This window comes from Geotrypetes seraphini, chromosome 17 (assembly GCF_902459505.1).
Source record: "Geotrypetes seraphini chromosome 17, aGeoSer1.1, whole genome shotgun sequence".
In the NCBI taxonomy this organism is placed as follows: Eukaryota; Metazoa; Chordata; class Amphibia; order Gymnophiona; family Dermophiidae; genus Geotrypetes; species Geotrypetes seraphini.
In genome coordinates, this window is record NC_047100.1 from 6,386,646 (window position 1) to 6,401,956 (window position 15,311).

Below are 15,311 nucleotides of genomic sequence, written 5' to 3' on the forward strand. Positions count from 1 at the left end.
TTCAGGGCTGGTAGGTAGGTGAGTGCAATGATGCAATGTTAATACATCTTTATTCTATTAACCTGCTGGTTTTGAATAAGATATCACACTGAGCACTCTATAATTATTTTTAGTATTATATCATGCATTTTATATAATTAAATAATTTAATTCACTTTATTTGTTATAACATGAAATCCATAAACCATGATTAACAAGGTACACAAAGTAAAACCCACTGTTTAATCCTGAGTGTAAGAGCAAGTAATCTGTTTTTTGGGGTTGTTGTTTTTTGTTTGGGTTTTTTTTGGGGGGGGTTTTTTTTTGGGGGGGGTGATCCTACCAGATACTCATGACCTGGATTGGCCAATATTGGAAACAGGATACTAGACTGGAAGGGGGGGAGGGGGGTTGGTCTGACCTAATATAGCAACTCTTATGTTATGCAATGTATACAACAATGTTGCAGTGGATTGGAATAATAAGCTAGAGGATCTATTATTTTCAGGAATAAGAGGCTTCATTCTGAACAGGTGCTGCTGTCTGTAGGTGTTCTGAGAACCGGAGCAACTGAGCTTTCCCCTTGTCTATGGTGTCACTTTGGATCAATATTCAAGCATAAAGAAAAGAAGCCTCTGATGGTCTCCAACCTTCTTAATATCTCTTCCAGATTTATAGTTCTAATAAATAAGCTTTTAGTGGTCACCTTTTCTAGTGACCTGGCTCAGGCTGGGCAGCACTGGGGTTTGGAGGAATATCTCCTCAGAGATTCCTGCACAGTGTTATTTAGGATTACCCATTAGCTGCAGAATTTGCCTTTCTTACCTCTGTAATGCTAAGCACAATACCATGGCATGCCCAATCCTAGTCAGCACCATGGACAGCAGACTCAACCCCCAGCTTGTTCCACCATAGCACAGAGCATTAATACCCCGATCCTAGAACTTCTAATTCTTTTTCTAATTGTCAGTTAATCGGCACCCATGGGGGATTGGTAGATGCTGGATAAATGTAGTTTCTGGTTGTTTGACAGTTACTATTACAAATAGGCTTATACAGTATGTGAATATAAACTGAGATTTGGGGGTAAAAAATGGGCCAAAAATGGGGGTCTCAGTTTATATTCAAACCTGAAGACCACTGTCGCTGCTGTCCTGGCACTCCAAATCCACCACCACCATCACTCAAGGCCACTGGTTCTGCTCTCCTTCACTGCAAGCCATCCCTCCAGGCCACCGGCGCTGCTATCCTCCCTATGCACCCAAAATAATTGGTGCTGCTGTCCACCTTCTCCCACCACTGACCATCACTGCTTACCATATATGTGCCAGTGCTGAAAGAGCCTGCCGCTGATGTTTTACGCTGGGCCACTGCAGAGCCTTGCACATGCTCATGATCTTCCAGCTCCCACCATCTCTGAGAATCTCATGAGAATCTTGGAGAGGGCAGAAGTCGGAAGGCCTTGAGTATGGCAATGCGCCGCGGCGGCAAAAAGGGCGAATAGGATGCCAGGAATGATTAAGAAGGGGATCATGAACAGATAGGAGAAGGTTATCATGCCGCTGTACTGGGCCATGGTACGCCCTCACCTGGAATACTGTGTCCAGCACTGGTACATGAAGAAGGACATGAAGAAGGACACGGTACTACTTGAAGAGCGACTAAAATGGTTGAGGGGCTGGAGGAGTTGCCGTACAGCGAGAGATTAGAGAAACTGGGCCTCTTCTCCCTTGAAAAGAGGAGACAGAGGGGACATGATCGAAACATTCAAGATACTGAAGGGAATAGACTTAGTAGATAAAGACAGATTGTTCACCCTCTCCGAGGTAGGGAAAACGAGAGGGCACTCTCTAAAGTTGAAACGTAAGGAAGTTCTTCTTCACTCAAGAGAGTGGTGGAAAACTGGAACGCTCTTATGGAGGCTGTTATAGGGGAAAACACCCTCCAGGGATTCAAGACAAAGTTACACAAGTTCCTGCTGAACCAGAACATACGCAGGTAGGGCTGGTCTCGGTTAGGGCACTGGTCTTTCACCTAGGGGCTGCCGCGTGAACGGACTGCTGGACATGATGGACCACTGGTCTGACCCAGCAGCGGCAATTCTTATGTTAATTATATAACTTGGTTTTAATGAATCTTTTCTATGTATTATTAGTATTGTACACGCCTAGAAGCCTGATTAGGCAGTATAAGAAATTTGGAATAAACTCGAAACTCCTTTTCTAAATGCTGCCACTATCCCATCGTTTCCCTTTTCAACTAGGCACCAATGCAGCTTTTTGTGACCAAGAGGTAGATGAGAAGAAAGTACTGATGCATAGGCAACAGTTGCCTCGCATTACCTAGGGACTTTGATAGTCAATCAACAGTAAAGGACTACATTCGTTAGCATACATTTGATTCATTAAGGATCCGTAAAATTTTTAGTGCATCTTACATAATAACTTGCATACAGTTGACTTCCACGCATTAAAAATATTCAAATGCGAGTTAAAACAATTCAATTAATTCCAACAGGGAAACTGGTACCAAGTTAGGTGCCTTTCAATTAACTTCAATTAAGAGTGTTGAGTGCCGATTATTGGTGTCGATTTAGCCTATTACTCAATTAAATTCAGCACCAACACTGGCTGATGATCCTAACTTTGGGGTCCCTTTACTAAGGCGTGCTAGCTGTTTTAGAGCGTACTAAATATTAGCGCACGCTAAACGCTAACACGCCCATTATAGTCTAAGGATGCGTTAGTGTTTAGCGCATACTAAAACGGCTAGCACGCCTTAGTAAAAGGCCCCCTTAAGGTTCCCTTTGTAGAATTGGGGGGCTAGTGCCCCACCAGCACTTACCAATGTGGATATAGAATATTAACAATCAGCGCACAAATGGCGCTTTCATTGGGGAACTGAGATTCTATAATGAAGAGAATAGTCTATATGACTTATCAAAACCCAAACTAACTAGATTTGATACACATAGAGAAAGAGACTACCCTATATTTGGCCTAGAACAGGGGTAGGCAATTCCGGTCCTCGAGAGCCACAGGCAGGCCAGGTTTTCAGGATATCCACAATAAATATGCACGAGATAGATTTGCATCTCAAGGAGGCGGTGCATGCAAATCCATCTCATACATATTCATTGTGGTTGGCAGGTCAGGTTTTCAGGATATCCACAATAAACATGCACGAGATAGATTTGCATCTCAAGGAGGCGGTGCATGCAAATCCATCTCATACATATTCATTGTGGTTGGCAGGTCAGGTTTTCAGGATATCCACAATAAATATGCACGAGATAGATTTGCATCTCAAGGAGGCGGTGCATGCAAATCCATCTCATACATATTCATTGTGGTTGGCAGGTCAGGTTTTCAGGATATCCACAATAAATATGCACGAGATAGATTTGCATCTCAAGGAGGCGGTGCATGCAAATCCATCTCATACATATTTATTATGGATATCATGAAAACCTGGCCTGCCTGTGGCTCTCGAGGACCGGAATTGCCGACCCCTGGGCTAGAAAATGACCTTTACAAGCAACCTTCAAAGGAAATAAACCCCACTACAGGCAATGCTGTTACAATCTTCTGAGGCAGAGCTCTCTGCAGCCACCTCAAACTACTACTACCATTTATAATTTCTATAGCGCTGGAAGGCATACGCTGCGCTGTACATTTAACATTCAATAGGCGGTCCCTGCTCAGAAGAGCTTGCAATCTAATTTGGACAGATAGATAGGACATCTGGTAGAAGGAATGGTGCAATGCTAAGCATTAGGTTATCATCCACATAGCAATTTGTATTATGATTCTTTCATTTTTGCAGACTACAAGGGTTATACTAGATGGGATGTATAGTGTGACCAGGCACGGCCAAGCTGGGTTCAGCAAGTGACCTAACCCAGTGACACAAACCTCGGCCAAGCAGTTTGTGAGGTTGTTTTGGTAGCTTGGTAAGGCTCAAAATAAAAGAGTTCAAAACTTTGGGGGCAATTTCCTTGGGTATTGTTTATTGTTTCACCAGCATAAACAAGTGTCAAATAAATTCTCAGCTTTGTATCATCTTGTGCTTAAGTCCAGCATTCACAAACCAAAACAAAACAATTGTAGTTTAAGCCAAAAATATGCCCAAACATAAAAGCCTTATTTCAACAAAATGAAAGCTTTTCTTCTGTCAGGCAAAATTCACTTGGGGTTAAATGCCCCAAGGGTGGGATCATCTCCAAATAATTTCCCTCAATGGATCAGCTTGGAAAGATCTCCTCCCCAGATCCCAACAAAATGGCTGCCTGTGGCTTGTATTTAAAGTTCAAAACAAAAACGTCATCATTTCCAATAAACTTGAACAGACTTTACTTTTCCCTCCAGCTTATTAGCAATGGCTCTCAGCCTATGTCCATCCCTTCAGCGCTGGGCAAATCATTATCCACCATTTCACTATCTTGCACCAACCCAGAACCAACCTTATCCTTAGCCTCTTCATCACAAACCGCTGCCTGAGTTTGATGCCATGAGGTGGACTGTTGTTTTCTGGTTCTCTGGCTGGAGTCTGCTGCTTTCTTTTTGCTGTGTGGCTCAGACTTGCTGACGCTGGCCCTGGAACCGTCTCTGTGAAAGCTAAACCCTTTTCTTTCATTGCATGGAGCTGATTAGTCCTTCCTGCAGTTTTGTTAGGGTAGTCTGCCCTCAGAGAACTTCTCACCTGGCCTAAACCAGTTTGAGCTTGTTTGGGTGTGGCCAGTATTCCATGCCTGCTCTTTCCTTTCCCTGGCCCTATGGCTGCTGGGAGATGTAGTCTCTCCATCTGTTTTCCCACAACTGGCTTAGGTAAAGCCTGGGTTCTTGACATGGCATATAGCAGCTTTTATTATGAGCCCGTTTAAGCACCAGCACTTTATTTCTTCACCTGTGGCAGCCGACAGTACAATCAACAAGCCACCCATTCAACATCTAAGATAAGTGATCTTATTTCTTTCGAATTTAGAAGTAAGCGGGTGGTAATGGGACTGTAAAAGCAATGATGGTTCCAACAGCAGCCACAGTTTGGTGTTATCACTAAACAGTTTGTTTGAAGGGTCTGAGCACTTTACACAATATTAATTATATTTATTTATAAAATAGTTTTCAGAGCTGTGATAATGACGTGGTTAGGTTAAGCTAAACCAGATTTGCCTGCTTTAGGCAGGGCTTTAGGAGGTTTCCTTGCTGGAAGGCTTGCTTGTGAGTATTCCTAGGCATTGATTTGGGACTCTCCTTAGCAGGCCTAGGAATACTTTCAAGGGTTTTAACCTCATTTCCTTCTTCCGGCAAGGCTTCCTCGCTAGGAACAGGGGCCACTCTGTGACGATAGATAGATAGATAGATAGAGAGAAAGAACTGGCTTTGATTTATTCCTCTTCTTTGCTTTTCAGTGAGTGAGAGTGAGAAAGTAGGTGTGTATGTTTGTGTAAACTGTTCTACTATACATTAACCCCAAGGAGTCACTAATCTCCCTGCAAACTCGAGCTGTAACTGAGCTGAGCCAAACACATGTTGTCACAGAGGGAACACACATAAGCATTTATCAGGAAACCAGGGACATAATTTTCCCATCTCACTTTACTAATGAGTCTCTAGGGTGGGAGGATTTTGATGGCAAAAGCTTTGCTGGGATTCGTGAATTATGCAGCACTTCCTGGGAACAAACTGAATAAGTTCAACCCTGGCAATGAAAAAAATAATAATAAAAAAACAACCCAAGGCTTTATGAATTTCCCTCAAGAAACCAAGTTAGCATGATATGGCATCGTCTGACAAAAGAGTATTATTTTTAGCAAACAAGTGCAACGCTATTATTCCAGAAAAATATTTCAACATGAACATATTTTGTGCGGGAGGAAGACTAGAAATATTGACAAAACTAAGCCAACTCTAAAATTCAAAATGTTAATGAACCAGGACGGAAAAAAAAGAGTAAATTGGCATCGTTCTTCAACCCATTGGAATAAACGAAGCTAAAAAGCTTACCGTAACTAATATGTAGTGGACACATTTAATCATTTTCATTTGGGGCCTCACTCTCTTGTAGTTTTGCCTTTTCTATCACAATGAATTTTCACAGGACATTCTGTTTTTCTGGTTTATAATGTAATATTCAGTGGTGGTGGTGGAACGGGGAGGAGGCTGGTCCCCCTAACTTTCAGTCTTATAGCCCTGGCTTCTTCCCTCAAGCCACACTTCTTCCACTCTCCCTTCCTGCCTTCTCCTCAGGAAGAAACGTTAGATACTATCGATATACCCAGGAAATGTTAATAAAGAACAGGATTATTACATGAGATCTTAATTTAAAAAAAAATAAATATCTTACCTGTGACAGTCACCAACATAGAGGCCATCAGGGGTCGGTTATTGTCCAGTTTACGGCTCAGCTTCAGTTCCCCACTTGACTGGTCTACAATCAACAGGTTTAGCTCATTCCCACGCTCAAAAGTATAGAACAATTTGTCTGATACATCCGGGTCGTAGGCTGGAATCTTTCCAATGACTCCGGAAGGGAAAGTGTTGGACCTATTGGAGATGTAATTGTTGAAAAGGATCTGAAAGTTCTTAAGGACCGGGCTATTGTCATTCTGATCAATGAGCTTGATGTGGACAGTGGCTCGGCTAACAAGAGGGGCAGACGTAGCCTGGACCACAATCACATATTCAGCTTTTGCCTCATAATCCAGATCTATCAGTGCAGTGAGTTCTCCAGAGAAGATATCCATCTGAAAAATCTCGGGGATATTGCCTTCAACTATCTGATACATGATCTGTGCGTTGGATCCTTCATCAGGATCAGCCGCTGTAATTCGGGCAACCACTGAGCCGACGATGCTATTCTCCTTGACAAACACCTCAAACTCATCTGCTGGGAACACTGGAGCGTTGTCATTGATGTCCTGCACCGTCACCTGAATGTGAACCGGACTTCGTTGTGGGGGGGTTCCCCTATCTACAGCATAAGCTGTCAGCTCATAGACTGGAACGCTCTCCCGGTCTAGCCTACGGACCGTGCGGATAATTCCTGAGGTGGGCTCAATGGTGAAGTCTCCATCCCCATCTTCTCCATTTTGGAAAGTGTACTGAACCCTTCCATTTGCAAGGGCATCCCTATCAGTGGCCGAGATCTGCAGGACGCTAGTGAAAGGAAGGGCATCTTCGGACACAACCCCTTGATAGTGAGCGTTGAGGAACTGGGGGGCATTGTCATTGACATCATTGACCTTGATTTCAACATAGGTAGTGTCTGACTTTTGAGGGATTCCATTGTCTTTGGCAGTGATGGCCAGGATGTAAGTCACTTGGTCCTCATAATCCAGCCCCGCGTGCAAAGTGATAGCACCGGTGTCCGCATGGATGCGGAACTGGGGGATGTTGTCCTCCAAGAAGTAGGTGATTCTTGCATTTTCTCCAGCATCTTCATCCACTGCATTAATGAGTACCACAGTACTGCCAATAGGACTGTCCTCGTTGACACTGACTGAGTAATGGGCGCTTTGGAACACAGGCCTGTGAGTATTTGCATCAGTGATATTCACATATACATGGCAGATGTCGTGAAGGGTGCGATCAGTAGCAGTCACTGTGAGAACATAGCGCCTTTCCTGTTTATAATCTAGAGGTAAAGAGAGAGTGATTAGCCCGACTCCCCCCTGCGTGCTGATGGCAAAGCGACTGCGGGTGTTTCCTCCAGTGATCTGGTAGGTGATGGCACTGTTCACATCCCTGTCAATAGCAGTTACACTGAGGACATTGGTGCCCACGCTGGCATCTTCATTCAACCTGATAAAGTACTCTCGTTGGGTGAACTCGGGGCGATTATCATTTACATCCAGGACAGTGATGGTCACGCTGGCTGAGGCAGATAGAGGGGGGATGCCATGGTCCCGAGCCTCCACCCCGAAGAAATAGTGCTCTACCGATTCTCTGTCTAGGGGTCCGCTCACTGTGATCCAGCCGGTGGCGCTGTTGATGACAAAGGGAGTGTCGGGAGATACCCCGGTAAGTTTGTACTCCATTCGGGAATTTTCCCCATAATCTGCATCCACAGCCTGGATACGGATGATTGAATGGCCCAGAGCAGCGTTCTCCTGGACAGACACTTGGAAAGGAGTGCTGACAAAAATGGGAGCATGGTCATTGATGTCAATGATTTGGATGCTGACCATCCCGGTGTTGTTGGATAAGGGGGGGCGCCCTGCATCCTGAGCACGGATTCTAAGGGAATACTCCCTCTCAACCTCAAAATCTAGAGAAGCCACTACCTGGATTTCCCCCGTTATACTATCAATGGCAAACTGTCCTCGACTGTTTCCACTTATAATGTTGTAATGAACCAAAGCATTGTTGTCTTTGTCCAAGTCAGTAGCTGTTACCTTTAAAATCTCTGTGTGGGGCCTAATATCTTCTCTCGCCTGAACAATGTAGCGTTTCTCACTAAACTGGGGGACATTGTCATTCTCATCTAGAACTGTAATGTAGACCTTGACTGTAGCAGACCTGGGACCAGGCTCTTTACCCTGATCAGTGGCTTCCACAATCAAAGAGTATTTCTCTATTTTTTCTCTGTCTACCTGCCCACTGGTGGTGATCAAGCCTGACCTGGGGTCTATCTCGAAGACGGAGTGCGCGGCTTTCTCATTTAAAAAACGATATTTAATATTTGCATTAGCTGGGGAATCGCCATCGGTGGCCCTCAGCTGCAAAATAGGGTAACCCTCTTCTACATTTTCCCTAATGGTCTCTCTGTACTCAGTCTGTTCAAAGATGGGGTCGTGGTCATTTCTGTCCGCCACAGTTATTGAAATCATTGTAGTGGCTGAAAGACGAGGTGTCCCATGATCCACAGCAGTAATCCTGAAATAATGAAGGTCCATGATTTCTCGGTCCAAAATCTCTATGGTGGAGATCAGTCCAGTCACTGAGTCTATGTTGAACAGTTCTAAAGACCTGCTATTCATCAAGGCATCCATGGCATAGAAAAGCCTTCCGGCCTCGCCTGAATCTGGATCTTGGGCTGTCAAGGTTATAACCGGGGTCCCTGGTGGCTGGTTTTCAGCCACCAGAACCTGGTAGTTGTGTTGAGGGAAGTGTGGATGGCGGTTGGCTGCCCTGGGAGTCCTTATTAAGGGCAGAGATGCCTTTTCTCGCTTACTGCTTCTGCCCTTCTGCTTGCCATTCACAGTAAAGGATGGATTTCGTAAATGAGCTTGATCAAAGTTCATAGGTTTACTAGACTTTTCTTGCAGATGAACACACAAGTTGATGCCTAAAGGGCTCCCAGGTTCCATGGCAAAAACAATTGACTTTAAAGAACCTATGGTCAAATTAAATTGATGAACAAAGAGGCAGTGATCCTTGCAAGATATGGTTTGCTGTTGCTCAGAGGCCAGGGAGCCCTTGATAGGAGTAGGCCGGATTTCTAATTCTATTCTAGGAGCTGTTTCCTGGCATGGTGCTGGAACAGGGCATCTTCCCCCACCTTGCCCTTCAAAACTTATATTCTCAAATGTTCGCAAACACTCATCCAAGCTGAAGTTACAGGGCTGGTTGGGGTCTAACAATTCCCAACGCTGATTGAAGCCAACAGTTATGCACTGGCAAAGGGTTTCCTTCCGAAGCAGTCTCTGCAAGCACTCCCCAGCACAGCTAATTAAGGTCAAACATTCATCCGAAGGCAAGTGGTCACACCAGCTCTCAGAACAGCTGAACTGTATACTTACAAAAGAGAAGGGCTTCTCGGGGGCATGCTTTTGCATTGGATGCAGGGCTGGGTCCTTGAGCGCTTCTTTCTGTCTGCCATACCTGTAGCCAGCCTCTCTGAGAATTAGACGTTTCTTTTGGCATTGCCTCCTAAATTGCATTGCACGCTGTTTCACCCCTTGCAATAAGTCCCAGGTGCCTGCTTCTTTCTTCTGGCATGAGTTATTAACATTCAGAATCAGGCAGTCCCAAATTAAATTCGTGTTCCTGGCTGAATCCAAGCTGCCCTTGTCGACTGAGGGATGAGGCTGGCCAACACGTTTACACAAAGCTGTTCCCATGTAGAATTCCCACTGGTTGTAAATCTCAACGTTGTGAAAAGACCTGTTAAAATTGTAGACTATAAAGGCTCTATCAAAGTGTCTTTCGAAAGCCATCTGACATTCTTTTGCTTCTTCCTTTTCAGTCTTTCCCCGGGTTCCTGATGCTTCGGCTAGAAAATAATCCTCACAAGGTAACAGGAAGACAGTTTGGTAATCCAAATGGCAACAGTTTCGTTTGTGTTTTGAGCTATGATTTGGTTGAGGGCATGGATCCCGGGGGTCACTGCAGACTAGTTTGGTAAAGAGCTCTCCACGTTTTTTCGTATTGCTTGCGGTCCTAAAACAGCCAGTCCAACACAGCAAGCTTGGTTTGGAACGCGGCAAAATCGTGCCCCTCGCCTTTTCTCGAATCCAACAATCGGAGGAGCAGTTGGCCAACAGAGATCTCCAAACCCTACTCACATTCATCTGATGCAACTTTACGTGGATAATCCGAGAGCAAAGGGGGCAGCCCCTCCGGCTCTCTGTCACGGCTTGCTGTCCCTTAAATTCACCCCGTCTCTTGTACCTAATTTTAACGCCCCAGAGAGAAGGCACAGCACTAGATTCAGGAGACAACCCACTAGTCCGTTGCACTGTTTGATGGATCCCACTGCTCTTCGTGCGTTTTATATACGAATATAAAGAGGCATAGTTGCATTTCTTTAAAGAGCATCTCTCGCAAGTGCGATAAAAATACTTTATAGCGCTACAGTGATTTGCTGCTTTATGCTGTCCCTTGGTGAAGGCTGAAGGTCCACACATTCCCAAACAAAGGGTTAATTTCCAAGGGCACCCATGCAGCCCCTCCTGGCTGCCATTGCCCCTGTTACGACAGGCTCCATCGAGACACTGGAAGAGCAAAGCCCCCTTGTCCTCCTCCTCCTCCTCCTCTCGCAATCCCTGGGCGCAAGCCCTCTCCGCTCGAATGCACGGTGCCAGGCTATTCTTCGTGCACCTGACGCGGTGGCTAACGCGCTCGCTGCCCGCATGCTTTTCCAGGCTGCAAGTGAACAAAGAAACGAGGAGGAGAAGCAGCGGGAGGAGATGCGAAGCCCGGCTCGGTCCCGCCAGCAAAGCAGCCATAGCAGCCCCGCTCACCGGCTCCCTAGGCACCCCTCCCCCGGTCCTCCTTTGGCTCTCCCCGCCCCGACAGCCACCATTTACGCGGCTCTTCCCCGCCTCATCGCCCGACTCTTTGGACACGGCATCTCCTCGCCTTTCGTTCATTTGGCTCCAACATGGCTCCCGGCAACCCCCAATGGTCCGCTCCACCCTCTCTCCTTCCCCCCCGCCGAAATAGCTACACTTGGTAGAGCCCGGGGCGCATGTCAAGTAAAAACACCGCTTGGATTCCAAGAGAGCGACTCCCTCGGCCATGTTTAGTGCTGGCAAAAGCCTCTTTGGCGCTGTCCAAGGTGCTGAAACTTAAGGTTCTTTTCCTGACGGCTGAAGACGGGAGGAATAGAAGGGTCCAATTCAGCAATGGACACTTAAATCAGGGAGCTGGGCGGATTATTCAAACTACCAATATGCCCGTCTATTTTCTACATTGACGTGCTATTGGTTTAAGTCATAAACTTCATTTTCTTTTATACTGTCTCTTTGAAAAAATAAATAAATAAAAAATATATATATATATATATACACACACACATAGTAAAACATTGGTTTGCAAGTGTTTTGCAAGACAAGCAAAACATATGATTAAATTTTAACTTTATATACAAGCAATGTCTTGCAATACAAGTACACACATCACAACTGAGCCAATGGCTCTCTCTCTTGCCACTGCAAGAGTGTAGTGACTGTTCTAAACGAGCAAAGTCTTGCAATACAAGTAGTATAGTATTTTGTATTAAAGTTTTTGGGTTGTGAAATGAATCGTCCGAGTTTCCATTATTTCCTATGGGGAAATTTGCTTTGATATACAAGTGCTTTGGATTACAAGCATGCTTCTGGAACGAATTATGCTTGTAAACCAAGGTTTTACTGTATATTCTCTGTGGCCCACTAGAGCTGTGCTATATTCCTATTTCAAATGTATCAGTGTTGAGGGGGGAGACCTGATAAGGATCAGTAGCTGAGTGGCTAGCTAGGAGAAACAATATAAAACTCCGAAATGAGTTTTTGCCCTCCAAAATGAAATTAAATCCCCTCAAACACCAAAAGTCCAACAGGACCAAAAAACCAATGGGTTCAAAATCACACACACAAAAAAAAACAGTGGGAACGGACAATGAACACTCACTGATGTAAAAAGGTCTATGTCCACACAAACTCAGCCATTTCTTTTCCAAGCTGGAAAGCCCTAATCTCTTTAGCCTTTCTTCATGAGAGGAGTTCCTTTCCCTCTATCATTTTAGTCACTCGTCTTTGAAATTTGTCTAATTCAGCTATATCTTTTTTTGAGATACGGTAACCAGAACTGAATGCAATACCATGGAGTGACACAGAGGCATTATAGTCTTCTTGGTCTGATTTACCATACTGTAATTCCTTCCATATGCTATCATTTCCTAATATGACTTGGAGGACCTGATCTACCAAGATTTTATTTTCCTCTTGAAAGGGAATGACTTAGTAAAGCACATGTATCAATTACGAGTAGCTTGTAGACCTGTGCAAGCATGAACGCAGATATTAATAAAAACAAAATAAGGCTATTTTTTTTGCAATTTATCACAAGTGTGTTCATGTACAATTCATTAAGCACTGTTTCTTCAACAAAGTGGGCACTAAATTCATTCCTCTAAACTTTATTGGCATGTATGTGCATGAATTCTGCTAGATAGATAGAAACACACAATAGCAAAGGTTTGAGGCGATTCCCCCTTTTCCTTATAACGATGAAACAGCAATATCCTTAAAAAAATACTTTCTCCCAATAATTAGTATTACAATAAAGCAACTCACCAAATATATAATATATAGGAAAGGTTAAGACATGGACCTAGCGGATCTAAACCCGCACGTCCTTAAAAATCTGAGATCCGTGCCACTTTCAGTCTCAGCTTTTCCCTCCCTATGTTGAGTCTACGGGCTCCTTTTACGAAGGTGAGCTAGCGTTTTTAGCGCACGCTGCAATGCCACACATGCTAACCCCACGCTACACAGAAAATACTAACGCCAGCTCTATGGAGGAGTTAGCGTCTAGCACGCTAAAACCACTAGCGCGTCATCGTAAAAGGAGCCCTAAGTGGCACGGACCTCAGGACAAAAGTTTTACCAGTTTTAGTCTCAGCATAGGGAGGGAGGAGCTTTAGGGTCCGTCAGAGCTAAAATGTCATGGAGGTCTTTCAGAGCCATGACCTATGCTGAGACTAAAAGTGGCGGGCTGCTGCTTCTACTTTGTTATTCCACGGTTTCCTTTACTTTGTAGGTCAGACCAGGGGTCCATCGTGCCCAGCAGCCCGCTCCGGCCCTCGAGGTCCTCGACCTTTAAGTTCCCACCACCTGAATTGTTTATGCCCTAATCCTGATGTACCCTGTATAGTACCCCTCTATCTATACCCTGTAATCCCTTTCTCTTTCAAGAAGTCATCCAGGCCCTTTTTGAAACCCATTATTGTACTCTGTTTGAAAATAAAAATTGATTACACATGAAAAGTGACACGGACCTAAGATTTTTAAGGACATGCGGGTTTAGATCCACAAGGTTGGCGTTTTACCCCTTCCCATAATATACTTAGGTAATTTCAGTGAATGGCCCTTTCTCCATTTATTCAGACCTTTACAATTTAGATATAATTCCACAGTAAAACCTATGGATGTTTCCCAGCCATTAAATGTTCTCTTCTTGTAATCTGGTAATATTGTAATGTAATTTTACAGTAATAGTTCATGAAATAAAGAGTGTGGATGGTTCTGAGAGAAGGATATTAGTATACAACCTAGCAAAATGAGACAGCGACCCTACTGTGTGGGAGATGATGGATGGTGATGAGCAGTCCAGGGGAAACATTAATTCAAAGTTTCCTAACTAAGAGAGAAACATGCATATGTGTGCTGTAATCTCTTAATTTGTGCATTTTAGCATTTCCATCAAGAAATATTGTTTGGGGTCTCTCTTACAATTATTGATGCAGACTCCTTTAAATAAGTGCATTTTAACTATTTTAAAAACTTTGCATCAAGGAAATGTCTGCTTCAACCACCCTCTTTGAGCCCCAGGGTGTGCCTCTCTCTGAAAATAGCTGCCAATCAAAGGCCCGTGCTTCTTCTCCTGAACCTATTTCCATGCAGCTCACTTACTGACACTGAGGAGTACTGGAGACTATAATGTTCTCTCTTTAAAGATGACGCAAGGTATTAGGTATCAGGGCAGACTACATTAAAACTAACCCCTGCCATCAAAATAAACAAATTTCTCCTTCACCCAGGCTTTCGGCCACCCTTCCCTATTACCCCAGCTCTCTGTCTCCTCTCCACATGCATCTTAACCCATTCATGGCTCCAAAGGGAGTAGAAGCAATTTCATCTTATACCAATGGGACAGAAGTGACTGGGGATTATTTTAGCCCCACTGGATCCCTGAATGTGGAAGGATGAGGCCAGCAGCCAGCCATGGGATAGGAGAGCTTTGAGCGTCTTTCCTGCTGTAGGGTTTTTGGCAGAGATGGGACCAGGCCTCACAGGATAAGGTATAGGTATGGTAATGTATTTGATATAATGCGTTTCTCTGGTAAAGCCAAAGTGGTTTACAGCCCAGTAAAAACATAAGAATTGCCATACTAGGACAGTCCATCAAACCCAGTATCCTGTTTCCAATAGTGGTCAACCCAGGTTCCAAGTACCTGGCAGAAACCCAAATAATAGGAACATTCCATAGCTGAGATTGTGATGTCATAATGCCTCATTCCACCAATGCCTAAGAGCCAACCTCATCAGTGATGTCACAATGGCTTAATTGTTTCATACATGGCTCACTGTACTGGGACAGACCGAAGGTCCATCAAGTCCATATCCTGTTTCCAACAGAGGCCAACCCAGGTCTAGATCTCAAGTAGTAAAACAGGTTTTATGCTGCTTATCCTAGGAATAAGCAGTGGATTTTCACAAGCCATCTCAATAATGGCCTATGGACTTCTTTTTTTTAGGAAATTAGCCAAACTTTTTTAAATCCTGCTAAGCTAACTGATTTCACTACATTCTGTGGCAACATAAAACAAAATGGAAAATTCCATCTCTCTCCTTTGTTTCTTAGGAAATCTCCACAAAATATTATTTCTATTACAGAACCAAAATC

General features: G+C 44.2%; 1 protein-coding gene across 1 annotated transcript in view; it reads right to left on the minus strand.

The window, feature by feature from the left end:
* The window catches only part of CELSR3 (cadherin EGF LAG seven-pass G-type receptor 3), a 113,733-nt gene extending 102,584 nt beyond the window's left edge, over positions 1-11,149 (minus strand). The window contains exon 1 of the mRNA XM_033926602.1: positions 6,325-11,149. Within this exon, the coding sequence (XP_033782493.1) occupies positions 6,325-11,149 (4,825 nt within the window). The remainder of the gene's footprint in view (positions 1-6,324) is intronic.
* Between the last annotated feature and the right edge of the window lie 4,162 nt (positions 11,150-15,311).